This window comes from Talpa europaea (genome assembly GCF_964194135.1).
Source record: "Talpa europaea genome assembly, chromosome: 1".
Classification (NCBI taxonomy): Eukaryota; Metazoa; Chordata; class Mammalia; order Eulipotyphla; family Talpidae; genus Talpa; species Talpa europaea.
The window spans coordinates 40,936,705-40,955,950 of NC_140073.1; the positions used below are offsets into that span (position 1 = coordinate 40,936,705).

The following is a 19,246-nucleotide window of genomic DNA, read 5'->3' on the forward strand; positions in this document are numbered from 1 at the left end:
CCCACGTGGTGCGGCAGACCTCTCCTCTCTCACCCGCTGTTACCTCAGCAGTGTCTTCAGTCCACGTGCTTGTCCTGCTCCCCACTCTGCCTCTGGTGAATCCTCTCACCCTCCCACGCCTCTGACCTGCAACCCCAGTTCTTTTATAAATAAAAATAAATCTTAAAAAAAAGGTTTTAATGAGTCTTTGGTAAAAGCTAAAGGGCTTATCATAGCCTTTGAAAAGTAGGGATACAAGTATTTGCATTTAGAAGAGAAAGAAAAATGTTTCAGCATATTTTTTAGGATGCACGTAGGAAAGTTCTACCTTTGCAAGCAAAGTCTGCTGTGATTCAATCCTCCTATAGAAAATTCTAACTGTACTAAGAAGCAAGTAATGTTTGCACATGAAAACATTATATACCAACCACTTGGCTAACCAAAAATAATCTGCAAGAGGCAACATATTGATGTGGGCATAATGGGACATATGATATTGCTCTATCAAGACTATGCTTCTTTTTAAAAATTAATTAACTATTTTTTAAACATCCTTGTTTATTTTTTCCACAATATAGGAAAAAGTTTATGCTTCTGTGGTTGACTCCTCGCACCTTGCAAGGATCTTTCAGAAACCACATTCTGAAACATCTTGTGGATATGGTTGAATGCCTGAACTCTTGGTTAATGAATAAGCCTTTGATTGTTTTTTGTTTTTTTTTTTTTTTTGCTGGTCTCACAAGGCATTCTATTTTAATTCTTTTTAGTTTCTCTAAAATCTCAGGAGGAAAACTCTTAGATTCAAAATGCCTATGAGCAAAAATAAGCTAATTTTATTACTTGGAATGATATGTTTGGAACAAGGTAAATCTGCAACTCTCTCTCTCCCCCAAGGTAAGTTCTAAAAGAAATTCATAACTAACTGAACTGTGTCTAAAGGAATATCCTTTGCTAGTAATGGGCATCACAAACCCACTCCATGCTCCTAGGGGAATATAGGAAAAGCAAATATATGTTGGAGATCTAATTATTTCCTCATGTAATTATTTTGGACTTCTATAATTCACATTGAAACTGAGAAAAAACATTTATGGGTATAAGTTTGACAAGCTGCATTGATCTGGAGAAAACTGAAATTGTTCACTTATTTGGACATATTACAGAATTCCATCCTCTTTCATAGAACAAATTCTGGAAATCAGCTGAAATTTGGAAGCATTTGTAGTCCTTTGGAAAACTTATCTTGCTGGGAAATATGAAGCATATTCATGGTAGTAATTTATAAATGGTCCTTTTTTCCTCAAGTAACACAAGCTGAGAAAAGTTGTTGGCAGGCATCTCCTTTGTCAGATTTGTGCCAGTCCCATGAATCATCATATTTTCTGGTTTTGCTTCAATTATTTCAGGAAATAGTAAATTTGGTTTCTAAGGTGCTTGAGATCCATTCAACTCAAACAGAAAATAAACTTCTGATCAAATGTCATACTTGCAATAGGTCCAAAATCAAAGTCTTAGTGTTCCACCGAGGTTTTGTCACTAAAATTATGTCCATGCATCTTTGATTCTTAATTTTCTCCTCTGTAATGTGAGGGTAATAATGCTTGATTCACAACCACAGAAGGGGATTAAGTGAGAAGAGAATATGTTCTCAAGATAAGTGAGAAGAGAATATGTTCTCAAGATAATAAAATATTAGTTCATTCACCCAACTTTTCTAAGTGTCTACTGTATGTTAAGAATTGTGTAAACCTTGGAAATATGGAGATGAGTAAGTCTTCAGTAAGGGAAACAGACTGTCATGTCACTTTGACTTATGATGGGACCATCTCCTGATAAACCATTATAAATTGAACATATTTTAAGTTGAGATATATTTAATACAGTATCCTAAAAAAAATGCTAGCAGCACAGTACACTGCATAGTATCAGCTCTCTACCCTCATGATCAAGCGGCTGACCAGGAACTTTAGCTCTCTGCTGCTACCAGCATCACAAGAGAGAGCCTCACCACATATCTTTAGCTCAGGAAAAGATCAAAATTCAAAATTCAAAGTAAGGTCAACGGGTTGTATGAATGACCATTACTTCGTTGTGAAACGAAGTTTCACAAAATAGTTTTACAAAATAGTCAAGGAAATTGAGTGAAGCATACACAGGATCTCTCTATTATTTCTCCCAACTGCATGGGAATCTCTAACTAGCTCAAAATAAAACTTTCATTTAAAATAAAAGTAGGGCCTCCCCGGTGGCGCAGTGGTTGAGCGCTGGGTTGCGAAGCTGCCCGTGGCCTCTGCGCTGCCGGTTCGATCCCCGGCTGCTCCCCAGTCCCGGAGGAGGGTCCCACATGGCGCGCAGACCTCTCCTGCCGCCCGCTGCTCCCCTCAGCAGTGTACTTCGGTCCTTCTGCCTGCTCTGCTCCCTGCTCTGGCTCTGGTGAATTCTCTCACCCTCCCGCGCTTCTGACTGCACCCAGTGCATGTATAAACAAAACAAACAAACAAACAAATAAATAAAACATGCCTCTATTAAAAAAAATTAAAAAAATAAAAGTAAATAAATACTAAAACTAAGTATTCTACTGATTGTGTATTGCTTTTACATCATTGCAAAGTCAGAAATCATGAAGTTTTAATGATTAAGTTTTAAAACCATTAAGAATCGTCATAATCCAAGGATCATTACCTCATGGCAAATACTATAAAAGGGAGAGGAAGGAATGCTCCCTTGTACATAGAAGAGACAACATAATTTGAGGAAATCAATTCTTAACATACATTATTCTCAGTTGAGGTGGTAACCAAGCTAAAGAATAAAGATTAGAAGATTCAGCTATATAAAGAAATGGGATGATGATGAAGGAGGGTTTTATGGGTCCTCTTAGAAAACATGTTGTCAAGAATAATCTGCAGAAGGGCTAGAAGATGTGTCATCTTTCAATTACCAGTCAGTTGTAAACATCTTCAATCTAGTCCATCTGTTAGTGGTGGAGTCAAAAAAAACTGAGGACAAATAAGTAAAGGCACCCCCCCTCATAGCAGGAATCTAGAAAACTTAAATAAGGGACCAGGAAAATGAATAACTATAAGAAAGTGAAAATCAAAATCAACAAAAAACTATGAACCAGAGACACTTTTAGGGGGGCGGGGGCGGGAGGGGAGGGATTGGGGTCAGAATGGGGGGGCTGCAATTGTATGGGGAATATAAAAATAAAATTTATTATTTAAAAAAAAAAAGGATAAAATCTTTTCCATGCAGAGGAAGGGCTCTTTTCTTCTTTACCTGGGAAATCTTCTATACTAACACCACTTTGGTATGTAGATAGGGAAACTGTCTTCTCTCTATTCCATTCTCCTTGAACAACCTGCAGTGGCGATATACTTCTGAGGCCCTTAATTTTTATATCAGAAAAGTAGGTCTTTTCATGATTTGCCTCTTCTATGTAACAAAAGATGAACAATCCCTACTATGACAATTCTCACAATTAACTTAGAGTCATTTTGTAATCTTTCCACATATTCTGTGACCTACAGTTTTTTTCTTGCTCAGAAGAGTTTCCTCATTCCAGGATCTATCTAATGACTACACATTTGTCTTTTCTTTTCTCCAGCTCCCACTTGTGGGCGAAGTGTGGCAAAGGTAAGGCCTTGGAATTACTTTAACCTTTTCAGTCGCATTGTTGGGGGAAGCCAAGTGGAAAAGGGTTCCTACCCCTGGCAGGTGAGTCTCTGATGAGTAGACTAAGAGTTATCTCAGAATCCTGTCTCCCAGAATCACGTGCTACTCAGCAGTGGGCTCCATTCTGCCTACTTATCAGCAGAGATCTTGTGAGAGTGTGTAAGGATTCCAGTCCTTCATGATATGCATCAGTTAAGTTCAGAATAATTACATGCACTGTTAGCTTGCCTTCAAAGTTGGAAATTGTATCCCAAAATTTCAGCAGCTAAAACAAAAATCCCACTTAAGAAATTGAAAATCTTTTGAATATACAATTTAAAAAATAATTTTCAGATTCAATAAATATATTTTAAATAACTTATTTTGTTATAGTTAAAGATACCTAATAACTTATTTTGTTATAGTTAAAGATACCTATGGTATCTTCTCCATAGGTCAACTTTATGTTTGTACCAGTACCATAGGACCTCTTGGGAGATAGTCAAGAACACTGCCTCCTTAGTGGTTCATGCTCTAAGAATCTGTCTTAAACTAATTTCTTGGTCCTCTAATGCCATAAAAATGCCCTTTTGCCTCTGTCCCTAGCCTATGGTATTTACATTATTGTCTTTGAAAGTCTGCCAACTTTCTTTACCCTGAGAGTCATTTGCATTCTTGCCTCTTAGTTTTATATGAGTGATTACAGCTCTTTACTTCTCTCAAGTCAGCCATATCAAGTTTTAGGTTAGTAGATACTTGGTAATGGTAGATTGAGTTTCAGTTCAGTGGGTTAATTGAATTACTGAGTCACTGTCATCTGATTAAATGATGAATTCATTATTTGGTTAAAAAGTTGATTCATCAGTTGCTTACATGTTCAATAGGTTGGCTGGTCAATGTAGAAATCTATATTCAAATTATAGTCAGGGGTGACTACTTACCTGCTCTTTTATACTTAGTCTTTTTTTATCTATTTTTCAATCGCTCACTAAATTTTGTTTAATCTAACAAATTGCTTCTTTTCTAATTCCAACAATGGGATTAAAAGTGTGTACTTGTATCCTGTAAGTTATTTTAAAGTCAAATCAAATATCACAAACAGAATAAACCAAAAAACATCTTAATTACATAAAGTATACTGCTACAGAGGCAGATTAAAAAATAGTCTAGAAGAAGTTAGAGAAGTCAAATAATTAAACATATGAGAAAATTGTTGGCTCAGACTCTTTCTCTAAGAGACTTGGAAAAACTGGAGCATGATTTGAAAACTCCTTTATTCCTCACTTTGCATTTCTCTCAAACTTCTTCATCTTAACTTTGCTATGTCTTATACTTCTTTTTCTTCAACCATAGATATTGTTTTTATTGTTAGAGTAACAGTCTGGGTCAACAGTAAAAAATAAATACATACATAAACACATAACTATTTTTTTCAATTTATAAAACATTTCATTTTAACTAAAACTCAGATATAAAATATTGCTATAGATTTTTTCTAATTACATAATAATAATATAGCATAAAGTAATCAACAACTCAGAAAGCCAAAATTAGCACAAAGGAGGAAAATTGTCCAATAATCTTATCTCTGAACACATATTATATATGTATATACGTGTGTGTGTGTGTGTGTGTGTGTGTGTGTGTAATACTTTGTCTCTGAATGGTACCAGAACACTTCTCTTAAATTGGAATGAAATAACAATTTTTACTACCAGCTTCTAGAATGTTCTGGCTCCAGCATTACTCATTTCTGAATTGTAGTGGGATGGGTTTTACCTCTTCATAGTCTATGATATCTCACCTATTTGAGTGACATATTTGGGCCTATTTTTCAGAATAAGTTCAGCCTCCATGTTTTGGGGGGTTTGAGGGCATTAACTTGCTCTCAGTTAAGGATTTTGCAATTCAGGTATCTCTGAAACGAAGGCAGAAACATATCTGTGGTGGGACCATCATCTCTCCACAGTGGGTGATTACAGCTGCTCACTGCGTTGCGAACAGGTAAGGATGGCCAAGTTCATGGACAGAAGTCAGATTACCCCTTTCTCACCCATGCAGTCAGCGGGATAGTTCTATTAAAACATGTTATTGTTGATGTAGGTGTTAGTGCAGGAACATCTTAATTGCATAACACAATTAGGGCTCAGTGACATTGGCAGAGGGTACTCAACTTGGAAAAAGCAGACATTCCTTGCAGGAGTAGAATACTTCATTTATTTAGTATAACTGGAAGTTAATAAAGAATCATGCTCAAATGAGATTGAAAAATATCACGAAGATATATTTGTAGAAGTGCTCTCCCACTTTTCTTAAATTTCAAAGAAGAAAAATAATCCAGCTCATTATGTATCTTAATAAATAGATAAAGGAAAAAGAGGCCAGTAGATCATGAAGAAGTCTCCATTGTCTTCTTTCCCACTGACCCTGCCTCTCTGAGTTTCAATCTGACAACTTCCACTCTGCTCACTTAACTGTGTGCCTTTGTTGTCAATGCTGTGGGTCCTCACTAGACTGCAATCAAGATCATGTTCCTGTATTTGTCATTTTTCATTTCAAGTCTGCAAACATCTCCTGGGTATTAATTCGGTCCTAAATACTAGGGGGTGTCAAAGACACAAAGATGACTAAGACATAATTCCTGCCCCCAGAGAGCTAGTAGTCTAAAAAAAAGTCAACTGATAATTTCACTTCAACATGGTGGGTGGTTAGATGAGATACTACATGTTAGGTAAGGTACTTAATGTAGCTGAAAGTTAAGTAAGTACCAAGAGGAGAAGATGCTGCTCTTTTCAAGTTTGTATAAAATTATCACTTCTGGAAATGAAGGGTCCCCCCAAATGGAAAACCCCAAAACTCTGACTCAGTGTATCCTACCAAGCTCCTTTCTGGTAACTGTGGAGCAGGAAGAAGGGAAATAGTCTTTCCCATGGTGTGCCACATCTCTAAATTAGAATCATGAAGGAGGTAAGAAGATACCCACTTTCCATTATAATAAGTCCCAAAACCCTGAGTGTGCTTGCTTTCTGGGATATCACAGTTATGGTGATTATATAATATATATTATGCATTACATCTTTGACATTAAAGCAGCATGCTTAATGGGAATCAAGTCATTCCCAAAGTTTTTCACTGATACTGAGCTACTGAAGCCAAACCATCCTCCTAGGATAGCTGAATAATGTCCACCTGAATTACAATGTCTATGCATCTTTAAACATTTCACAGATCACATTACAATGCATTCAATTTATTATATCATTGTCTCCATATGAAGTGACACTTTGCTAGTTTCCCACTTGAAATGGGAATCTCTGTAGAGATTCCAATAGTATAAGTAAAAATCTCTGTTTTTACTTATACTATTGGAATGATTGTCACTTTATCTGTTCAACAGCCTCTCACTACAATTATGCATCCATGTCATTTTGAAGAGACTAGTTTGCCCACCATTCCAACTGTACTCAGAGAATCAATGAAATTCATTGATTTTTTTTTTGTCTCCTATTCATAGAAATAGTGCATCAATTCTGAATGTTATTGCTGGAGAACATGACTTAAGCTCTATAGAACAAGGGGAACAAACTCTTGCCATTGAAACTATCATCATACACCCATACTTCTCAACCAAGAAACCAATGGATTATGATATTGCCCTTTTGAAGATGGCTGGAGACTTCAATTTTGGTAAACATCTGAGGCTCACTCTGAAATGATGAACCCTTGTTCTCCATAACCTCTCTTCCACAGCATATAGTACATGCAGTCTAGTATATGCATATAGTATATGCTTTCTAGCTATCTCTAAGGTCCTCGGTCATGACTTCAAGATAAGGAGTTGGGGTGGAGGGTCCCTACCTGAAACCCTGTTGGCTTCAGATATAGATTATGTCAAGTAAAAACAGGGTTATTCTCTGTCTGACAAGTGACTCCTAGAGGTGTCAGGCAGAGATAACATGATTCCTATAAGGTTTTTGGGGAACCACCTAAATGTCAACTGGTGAGTGACTTAAGGTGCCCTGTCCTCCATGGATGTGATAAGCCCTGCTTTGCTCTTTCTTCAGACCAGTTTGTGAGGCCCATATGTCTTCCAGAACTAGAGGAACAATTTGAGGCTGGATTTATTTGTACAACTGCAGGCTGGGGCCGCTTGACTGAAAGTAAGTACTTCTATATGACTCTTACTAGATATCAGGATTTATCATCTTATCATAGCACTACAAAAATAATTTATTTATATATTTTTTTACATCATCATTCATTTTTGTACAATGTTTGCTTTCTTCTCTCAGGTGTAGTCCCGATAGAATTCCCACCACCAGTTCACCTGTGCACCATCACCATATCCCTTGTGCTCTTCCTGCCCTCGTTTTGATCCCTCTCCCTCCTCGTCCCCCTGCAGAATGTCTCTGATCTATAGTTGCTTATTTTTGCTTTGTTGTGTTGTGTTTTCATTAGAAAATAGAATTTTTGATAACAATTGTGTTAATATTTTTAAAAGTAGAGAGTATCACATCATATGTAGAAATTCATGTCTGCCCAAAAGACACAACCCGAATGGTGCATCTTCAACTCAGGAGGGTTGAAAGAGCACCTTGCTAGGGCTCTCATCTCTGTGTTTTGTAGACGGCAACCTTCCTCAAGTCTTGCAGGAAGTGAACCTGCCCATTTTGACCCAGGAGGAGTGTGTGACAGCTCTATTAACCCTCAATCAACCCGTCAATGGGCAGACCTTTCTCTGCACAGGCTTCCCAGATGGAGGGAGAGATGCATGCCAGGTAGGTGGCAGCAGCCGGGCAGACAAGTCCCAGACAGGGTTTCAACTCAGCCTAGTCCTCAGCTTAAGGCTGAACAAAGGCTGTAGATAGATAAGGCTGGACCCTGGGAAGAAGAGCCAGGAGTGACGGGAGATGCAACAGTTTAAACAACCTGTTTTTAAGCAGGCAATGTGAATTCAGAGACAATCTTCTGTTCTTTCCAAAGACCAAATAACAAAGATAATACCAATAATGAATTCGAGGTTCTCCACTCCTAAAGCACAGCTGGCATTTTCCTATTTAGAGATTACTAGTGTGTGTGTAGTGGGCTCTTTGCTTTCCTGCCATTTCTCCTGCTGATAAAGACCTGAGCTTGGTTTAACTGCTGGGCAAAACTTCCCAGGGTCCATAGGGTGAGACAGAAAAAGGAAGAACCTTTGATGAAAACCTGGGATGAGGAAGAAGAATCGATAATAGACAAGCTCAGATAGTATTTGATGATCTCATGTGAATTGTGTGTGGCCATCCTCCAGGGCCCTGAATCCATATAACACTGATTCTCATCTAGCAACTTTGAGTGGGAATGAGTGAGCACTTTAGGGTACAGACACTGATAAGGACAGTAACAGAGGTTTTTCCCCCTCCAGGGAGATTCGGGAGGTCCCCTCATGTGCCGGAATAAGAAGGGGGCGTGGACTCTGGCTGGTGTAACTTCCTGGGGTTTGGGCTGTGGTCGAGGTTGGAGAGACAACATGAGGAAGGATGATCAAGGAACCCCTGGCATCTTCACAGATATCAATAAAGTGCTTCCTTGGATCCACAAACATATCCAAATTGGTAATGAAGCCAGCACACAAGGTCAAGAAGCTAGGGCCAAAAAGCATATCAGCAGAGTCTAGGCAAGTTAGGACCGCTGAGCACACACACCCACTCTGCTGGGTCCTTGGTGCCGCCTGTAAGGGCAGTGATATTTACTATGTCTAAACCAAGAGTAAAACGTGGCAATGGTACAGATATAGATATTCAGTGAAACATGAATCCACCCACGCTACACTTTGTCAAATTCGCCTTTAACTGAAATCATCTCATTTCATAATTGAAACTGACCATATGTTTTTTGGGCAGGGAGTGCAAGGGAGGGGGCCAGGGGCATATAATGGGTAGGAACCTGGGATGTCCATCCTACAATACACAGGATAGCCCTCCCACAACAAAGACCATCCAGTCAAAAATGTAAGAAATGCCACGCTTGAGAAAGCCTGGCAGAAATTCAGGTACAGGAAGTCTGACAAGGCAGGAGTCTAGACACAACTTTCTGACCTGTGAGTTCATTAAAACTTCATTTCTGCCTCCATGTCCAGACTTAATGGTTTTCTTAACTAGTAAATTTCAGCCTCAATAGGGCTTCTTTCCCAAAGGGGTTCATTTAAATTGGTTCCAGAAGTTCCAAATGGGTTTGTTTTCAAGGGTATGACACTGGCAGGGGGTCTGAGCCCTCAGTTCAAGTCTGAGGTTTTTTCCAGCAAGTCTCCTGTGGGTGGGGGCGTTACTTCCCTCTCCAGCTTCCCTTCTCGTGTAAAACAAAAGGGGTAGGTCAAATCATGTCTTCTTACTGTATGTGACTTCCAAACTAATCATGGCCTATTTCTCAATTAGCACAATTAAACAATATGCCATCATCTTAAAACACCAGGGCCCCTTTCTTGCTTTGTCAATTTAGCCATTCTGTTCTTTCCACGGGTTAGATTTTCATTAGTTGCACATGAATCTAAAATTCTGCACTTGTGAGCCAGGGAGATGCTAACTTCTTGAAATATTATTCAGGATACCACAAACTGTGAATGCATCTTTCTTTTTCTTTCCTAGGAAAGCAGATAAAGAGCTCCAAAGGTGGGTATTTCTCATAACATGCTCCAACAGAAATTAATATCTAGCATTTCTGAATATCAGTCCCATTTATAATCAAAAGTCTTCCTCTGCAAAAGCTCTCTGAGCAGGTAGAGAAGCACCACTTGGAGCACCCACAGCCATTCCTCAGCCAGTAGGAGCTATAGATCTCCCTTTTCGTTTCTGGTCAATCCAGGGCTCCAACTCAAAAACACTTGCCTAAATCCAGCTTTAAAGCAGAAACTCAAGGGAGGTGGGTGAGGCAGTGCAGGTGTGGTCAGTAAGCTACGCACCTTACCCTGAGTGTCCCCATCTGTACAGGAGGTGAGTGTTCCTCCGCGAGTCTGTAATGAATTCACTCTGTGATTTGGGGAAAGCTCCTTCCATCTCTGGACCTCTTTTTCCTCAACTACAAAGGAAAATGCTACGGCACATTTATCTCAGATTGTCAGTGGTCCCGTGAGTCTGAGGAACTATCTACATAAAGCAGTGTACAAGAATAGTCTCTGAACCCTCAGAGGAGCAAGCAGCCACTTTTGGCTGAAAGAAAGGGGGGAGGCTTTGTTTTTGTTTGCTTGTTTTAATTGAACCTTTCTTTTAACAATGATAACATTAGAATCTACCCCATCAGACAAGGTAGGCTTTGAAGCACAGATGTCTTTTAAGCTTAATCTTAAAGAACAAGTAGTATTTTATCAGGTAGAACAGGAATACAAGTAAATAATAATATTCCAGCTCAAGGAATCATCCTTATCAGTGAATAGATAGATACTAAAGGATGGAGATAGGAGATTTTCAGGTTTAAATATAGATCAATAAGCAGCTAAGGTATGGAAGGTGATGTATTTTATGAGGGAGAAGATTAGAAAGGTAACTTGAGGCCAACTTATGGACACTGAATGCTAATCAAAAAAATTTGGGCTTTATTGAATCAGAGGAAGTTGATTGCTACATAAATAGATGAGTGATATTTTAGTGATACAAGGATAGCACACAGGCATAGATTAGAGAGGAAATAACTCAAGATGGATTTATGAGACTACACATTAGTTCAAGAGATGAGAAATGAGTGCTTAAACTAGGGCTATCGCCAGAGAATAGAGAGGAAGGAAGAGAAACAAGAAGAATTAGAGCTTAATAGTCAATTAGATGAAGAGTGGTGAAGTAGACAAAAGAATCAAGGATGACACCAGGGTTTTGCACATAGGAGACAAAGAAAAGGGTGCACAAAAGTAATCAAATCATAAAGGAAGCAAATTTGTTGACTCAGAACAACACTTTTATAGCATATTAAGTTCTGGGGGAAAATACATAAGAAACAATTAAAAAACCAGGTCTGAATCTCAAAAAGGTAGAGCTAATCATTGAAACTGAGTGCATAACTGAGGCAGATCTCATGATGAGAGAGATGAAGCTAAGGGTAAAATCTGGGAAATGTCTATATCTATAGAATGGAACTGTGGGATCAGTAACAAAAGAGCAAAGGAGAAGAAATCAAAGAACCTCAAGGTCAAGCAGAATCTAAAAGGAACAACAATTAAAAGGCATCACAGATGCTAAGACAGGAAAAGAATTTGTGAAGCATAAGGAAGAACCAGGGGTTATGGCATCTCTCTGGGTTCTGGAAGGAGTGCCATCCCTGTGAGCCTGATTCTTGTGACTTTTCCTCCCAGCCTCTTGCAGTGAGCAGGACCCTGTGATCAGCCAGCCTGAGGGGGAGCTGCACTTCCCAGAAAGCCCCTACTTACATCTGGAGAGCAAGCAGTGAGTAGTCCCTCTGCCAGTCCTCCCCGAACACCCTCCTCCAGTCTGACTGTGCCCATTATTTGGATGGTGCCAATCACTTTCTATCTAGAAATAACACCCTCTCGATGTATCTGCCTGCAGACTGTGTGTCTGGACCCTATTGGCGCCAGAGAAAATGCATGTGTTGCTCAATTTTTCCTACTTGGACGCAGAGTCTTGTTATCACAATTACCTGTCAATATATTCTTTAGAAGACAGACTTATTGGTGAGTGGATTTTCACACTGTCAAAAGGACACTAGTGTTAAAACTGCTAATGGGGCCTAGTTAGACTATGTCTGGCACAGAGGCATCTATGGATACCACCCTCCCTGTGTCCAATTTTAACACTCAGAATTGACAGTGGGACAAACAGGAACTGTATCTGAGTCTGAGTGATGACTAGAAGGCCACAGTGCCTTTCAGTCATTGCATCTGCTTCCCATTGAGTGAGGATCCTAGACTGATTTGCTAGACCTGGTCGCCATCAGGAGTAATACATAGACATTATAGGGCCTGGGTGTGGGAAGGAACTTGCAGGGGAGATGCTGATTTCCTAGGCAAGCTAATAGGGCTAAGAAGAAAAATACCAATGGGTAACCATGAGTAGGAGACAAAGGTTATTTACATAAGAAAGATAAATGGCATTGCACACCTGTGGTTCTTAACTGGTGGTGTAGACATTTGACAATGCCTTAGAGGCATTGTTGGTAGTCACAGCTAGAGGCAATATTACTGGCAGCTGGTGGGCAGAGGTCAGGTTGCTGCAAAACATCCTACAATGCACAAAACTGTGCATTGTAAGTCTTGAAAATCCTGAAGTCTCATGACAAGTTCAGTTATCCTGAAACCTTTGTATGGGTGCTGTTTTTCCAGACCCTGAACAAAGACTCTTCCTTCTTGTGTTGCAGGGAAATTCTGCGGAGAAAGCCTGGCTTCATCAGTTCTTGTTGGGTCCAACTCTCTAAGACTGAGGTTCATCTCTGATGGCACAGATTATGCTGCTGGGTTTAATCTCACTTATAAAGCTCTTAAACCAAACTATCTTCCTGGTAAAACCATTTCTTTTTCTCACACACTACCTGGGGCTTTTGCAGACACAGAGGTCCCTTAGGAAGGGAAAGGGCAGAGTGCTCCCTCCCAAGGCCTGCTTGGCTCGGGTGGAGAGGAATACGAGCTGGTGAGGCACTGGGTGCAGGCACTCCTTCTGCATCCTGTGAACTCATGTTTATTGCACACCTACGCAAGGTGATGGGCCAGATAAGTTCTTGAAAATCAGTACACAAAGTTCCTCCTCCTTCTAGTGTCCTTGGGGGAGACAGGAAGAAGAACAAAGAATTCCTCTTTGTTTGGGGGATGCCATTGTCTGGAAGTTTTCTCATGTTTTTCAGATTCAGGTTGCAGTTCCTTAGCCATCCATTTTGAAGAAGGCTTCATTCAGAGTCCTGACTATCCTAAAAACTACGGTGACATGGCCCACTGTAAATGGGTTTTTCAAGCCCCCAAGTATCACCTAATTAAGGTACTGACTCTGTTAGCCTTACTTTGCTGTGGTATCTTCACAGAATAGCCCACACAAGCACCATGAGGGAAGAGGTTTTTATCTAATTTACTTACTGCTGTATCCTTAGTTCCCGGTACCTGCTACGCAAGGCTCCTCCATAAAAACCTGCTGACTAATTAACAGCCTATTCCCCCATGTAACTACCCACACTTACCACTAGATGGCAACTGTGCACCACACTTTTCAGTACTGCTTCCTCAGGGTCTAGTTCCTTCTAGTGATAGAAGCAAGTTTCTCCTTATTAAACTGCTAACAAAACCCTTTGTAGGGCACGGCTTACAAAATTCAAGGGCAGTGAGTTCTAATAATCGAACTGCCTAAGCAAGGGATCAGAGCAAGCTCTGACTTAAACTTTTATCTTCCATCACTAGCAATAAATGTTCCCTTAATTCTGCTTCCTTCTGAAATGCCTGCCTTGACTTTCAGGAAGAGAAGATCTATAATGACTTCCTCTATGTCTTCTCTTGATCTTATTTGGATGGGTCCTGCCAATAATTGGAAATTAGCATTTTGAGTCATCACGATGTGCCTACCATTTGGTTTAGAGATTAAAGGGTCCATTTCCAGAACATATCCCAGTAAGGTTTTAAGAAATGTTTGCACGAATCCTGTTCATCTTCTTTTCCCCATGACTACATTCACCATGATCATCCTTTGTCTCCATTCTTGTCCTTTCCACTCAATGCCTTGTATCTTCTGCTGAGCACTCAGGCTCCATTGAATCCCTATCATCTGTGTGTTTAAGATCCAAATTCCTAGCCCATCAGTCCTATCTCCCACCGTTTTTCACTTCAAGCTCAATGGCAGTGCCATCAAACAACTTGAAAATTGTTCTTTCTGTTTCTTTGTTCCTCCTTCTTGTTCCTCCCGTCTAGATACTTCCCTTCTTGTCTGAAACAAAAGAAGTGCCCCATAGAGGAAATTCTATAAGAGAAGGAAAAAGCAATGAATAAACATATTCATATTTTCAAGAGAACAAAAAATGAAACTCTCATAATAGAGAGAAATGTAGCCATTAAACAGGATTATAGAAAATGTAAAAATGAGAGGCTTGTCATGTATATTCTTGGTGAACCCAGATTGGTTGCAAGTAATCATTCTTCTTTTTAGGCTTTTGTACACAATATCTTTTATAATATGCTCTAGAATTTTGTCGAGGTTTACATTTAAGCTTAGCAAGCAGGATTTTCATTTCCACACATCTATGACCTCTCAAATTCACTGCATTGACTCAGACACCACCTCTGCAAGTGCTTGTGGGAGCTCAGATGACCTTTTGTTTTGCATCAGCACTAGAGTCTCTCATTCCCATGCTATATCAGAATTTGCTAGTGAGTCATAGAGATTTATTAGCAGCACGACAAAGCAGATGAGAATAGGACCCGATATATCCTTCCGAAAAGAAAAACACAGGGCCCGAGAGGTACAGCCACTTTGGATTTTGAGTCCAAAGAACTGATGGGTCAAGATGAACTATCAGGAACCAGGTGGACTATAGTAAACAGTCCTGAGAAGCAGTTGTATGTCCATGGGTTCATTTTATATCCCAAAACCAGTCTCTTTAGATAGGAAAAATCTCCACGGGTGACTCTGCTGGCCTCTTTAGAGCCGCTAGGAAACTAAAAGACTTGCATGTTTTCCCACCTTGTATTTGGCCTGTATTTAGTAGCTTAAGATGTTTCAGAAAGACTGGGAACCTGTGATAAAGCATCTTTTTCTAAGTAGCTTAAATTCCCCATGAATGCCTTCCTTACTTTTTTATCTATGGTCATTTTCCAGAACAAGTTTATCAATGAAAATTTCTTTGCTTCATCAAAATCAGGTATTCTCTTACATCATTTACTCTGGATGTAATGTAGCGTCTTCTCAGCTTTCCTTTCAGAATCTGGAAATAGAAGAAAGTGGAGACTGCACTTCTGACTACATGACAGTGTACAGGGATGTAGAAAGGAAGGAGGAGATAGGTTGGTGTTCCCCGGAAGGCACCTCTCCCCTGATTTGCATTTGAATGGAGTTTGCGGGTGTGGGGATGAAAAGAAAATCTGGCTCCATTTTCCTTCATTGCCTGGCACCAGCTCCCTGCTTCCTATGCTCTCACCACTACCACTGTGGGACAGGAAGAGCAAGAAGGAGCATCAGAGAACCATTTGGGCAGAAAATGTGGAAGACAGACTCACAGTGAATTTGGGATCACAAGGGGAAGGTGCCATTTAAATTAGCCCTATGGCTAGAACCGATTCCCTGAGGGGCATTTCCAGTGGGAGTGTTTAGAGATAAAACGGAATGGAAAAGTTGATGGGGCACCTTTAAAAGAAGCAACCTGCCTTTCTATTTTTAAAATGAATTGTGACATATATTAGAAAAGCTTATTTCTTAACAATTATCTAAAGGACAACTTTTTTCTTCTACCCAATATCACATCTACTTGCTGGACCCTTGACCGCGTCTTGCCTGGGCTGGACTTGAACCAGCACGGCTGTGTGGCTCTGATACCCCGGACCCCGTGCTGAGCTACTCCGGTACAATGTTCATTCACTTCCAGTCTGATGAAAATAAGACCTTCAAAGGGTTTCAAGCTACAGTCTCCTTCATTCCAGAAACAGGTAAGAAGATAGAGGCACCAATCCTCAGGTCCCTATTTTTTTTTTTAATTTTTTACATCATTTTTCATTTTTGCACAATGTATGCATTTTCATCTTGGTTATATTCCTCATAGGTCCCTATTCTAATCCTCAAAATATGCTCACAACTGGCAGCCTTTAAATTCCCACATGAGGGCCTCCCCGGTGGCGCAGCGGTTGAGCGCTGGGTTGCTGAGCTGCCCGCAGCCTCCGCGGCGCCGGTTCGATCCCCGGCTGCTCCCCGGCCACCAGAGGAGGGTCCCACATGGCGCGCAGACCTCTCCTGCCGCCCGCTGCTCCCCTCAGCAGTGTACTTCGGTCCTTCTGCCTGCTCTGCTCCCCGCTCTGGCTCTGGTGAATTCTCTCACCCTCCCGCGCTTCTGACTGTACCCAGTGCTTGCATAAAATAAATAAATAAATCTTTAAAAAAAAATTTAAAAAAAAATTCCCACATGAATATAGTCAAGTATCATTATTTGCAGCAGTTGCGTTCTAGGAGTTTGTCACAAATATCCAGTTGGTGAAAACTGAATCACTGCTCCTAGCAGAAACACGAGGTTTGTTAGGTTTCTATGAGACTCTGGTTTTGGTTGCCTTTTTTTTTTAAAGATTTATTTTTTTTATTTATGTATGCATACAAGACTGGGGTGTAGGTCAGGGGTGCAGGGGGTAAGAGGATTCACCAGAGACAGAGTGGGGAGCAGAATTACTGAAATAAACTGCTGAGGGGAGCAGGGGACAAGATAGGAGAGGTCTGGATGTGGGTTAGCTCCCCAGCTGGGGATCAAACTCCAGCTGCAGCTGCATAGCACGATAGCTCTGAGACTTAGCCCTTGTACCACCAGGGAGGCCCCCAATAGTCTCTGGTTTTATGTGTGTTTCTGTTTAAAAACACCTTATTTAATCAATATTGATGGCTCAATAACACTGAATGCAAGACCAATGCTGCTATGACTCATGCCTGAACAAGCTTAACCACCATTTATTTTCCCCATAAGCTACATCACAGACTACCTTATGAGTCCCACTACTCATGACACTTCTACTCCAGCCTTATATTTCCGGCCATTTTAAACAGCAAAATCACCGACAGAAAGCACAAAAGTGGAAAAAAAAAAAACCCACCAAATCCAAAACCTCAACATGGCACTAAGTAGACCATGAAAAAGACATTTGTTCATAGTGTGAGATGTATGCAATGAAACACGAGCATCTCCTCATTTGACCTTAGCTATGAGCACGTATACCACGTGATTCCATGTCCATGTATGTCCCTGAATGACCATGAAGGCACCATGTGTATTTGTTCTGAGATACAAATAATTTTAGTGAATAAGTGAATCTGCAAATACAGAATTCACAAAGAATGAGAACTGACTGAGTCTTGGTCTGTCCTTACTGTACGTATGTGCAATCTCAGAAAGAGCCATTTTAGACTCATTTTCTTCCATCTTGCAGTAAGAGAAAAACACATGTCCAGTAAGAATCTGGGTGGGGATTAAATCGGATCAGGTATACTTGGCCATGAGCAAGTCTGTGACATGCAGCAGAAGTTCAGTCATGTGAAATACCTTGACCAACTCCCCATGCCTAGACACATGAATCACAGTTTCCTTCAAGTCCTCCATCCATGAGCCCTCTGTACAAGTCCCACAGAGCCTGTGATCTGCCCCCAAGTTTTTCATTCTTATCAAACAGTAAGCATCTACTGATGGCAAAACCAGTTTATTATTAAAATATTTCACTTTTTAGCGAAAATACCCATAGAGTCCAACTGACTGAGATGCCCCAGAATTCGAAGAATAATTTTCTGGTAAGTCCCAAGCAAAACATGTTTGCATAAGCTGAGCAGTATGTATTATGCTTATACCCAGATTTAAATATATCCAGATCAGAGGATGAGTCACTGTTTCTGGAGACCTGGAATGTTCTACCTGAGGGGCCTGATTATTCTGGTAAGCTGTTCTGGGGAAGGATCCAGAGTGTATCAGACAGAGTTTTAACCAAAACAAAAACAAAAACAAAAAAACCCAAAAATGTCTTGGAGTCCTAACCTCCAGTACCCCAGAGTGCAGGCTGATTTAAATCTAGAGTCTTCATAGAGGTAATCAGGATAAAATGAGGTCATTGATGTGGGCCCTAATTCAATATGACTGGTGTCCTTATAAAAGGGGAAATTTGGATGCAGAGAGAGACACAGAGATCATTTGGCAGAGATTCGGGTGATGCAGCATCTACCAACAAGGAACACAAATGATTGCCAGTGAACCAGCAGTACCTATGGGAGAGGCCTGAAACAGATTCTCCATCAGCACCCTCAGAAGGAACCAGTCCTTCCAATACCTTGATCTTGGACTTCTAGCCTCCAGAACCATGACACAATAAATTTCTGTTCTTCTAAGCGCTACAATTTTTATTATGGCAAACTTATTTTATTATGGCAAACCTAGCTCACTAATACACCAGGAATTGGCTATGAAATTGAGGGGCTAAGTGAGTAAATCCTTGGGGTGAGCACTCAGAAAGGGAAGGTCACAGGACACAAAAATTCCACTTGCAGGGTGGAAGCTATTCTCCACAGGCAGACTTTTTTCTATCTTTGGGAAAATCTCTTGTCTGCTTTTAAATTTTTCTAATTTATCAAGTCAGATTCACCTAGATTCTCCAGGATCTTCTTTACTAAAGTCAAATGAAAGGGACTTTTATTGCATCTGCAAAATCCCCTCACAGCAGCACCTAGGTTAGTGATTGATTGAATAACTGGGGGCCATAGTAAGTTGACATATCAAAGAAATTGTCACATAAAGCTGTATGGGATGTGGCCAATGTCCCTTCTGCTCAAAGCAATGCTGAAATATCTCCAGTCACAAGAATGAAAATTCCCAGCTTAGGCAATGCATTTAGTGGGAATGGCTAAATAGTGTGCTGAATGGTCATCGACTCTCACTGTCCCTCCCCTGCAGAAAAGTGAGAGCGCTACTCACTGCCTATGAGCACTGA

The 19,246-nt window shown here is 40.3% G+C and overlaps 1 protein-coding gene across 1 annotated transcript; it reads left to right on the plus strand.

Moving 5' to 3' along the window:
* Positions 1-476: 476 nt before the first annotated feature.
* OVCH2 (ovochymase 2) lies at positions 477-19,246 on the plus strand (the record flags this gene model as incomplete). The annotated part of the gene is made up of 14 exons (XM_084241142.1): positions 477-873; positions 3,587-3,696; positions 5,546-5,637; positions 7,148-7,320; positions 7,698-7,793; positions 8,260-8,411; positions 9,038-9,248; positions 11,951-12,041; positions 12,165-12,289; positions 12,973-13,113; positions 13,453-13,583; positions 15,496-15,589; positions 16,097-16,307; positions 19,210-19,246. Exons 1-14 carry the CDS (start codon positions 786-788, stop codon positions 19,244-19,246), a joined length of 1,752 nt encoding a protein of 583 aa, XP_084097268.1. The 5' UTR covers positions 477-785.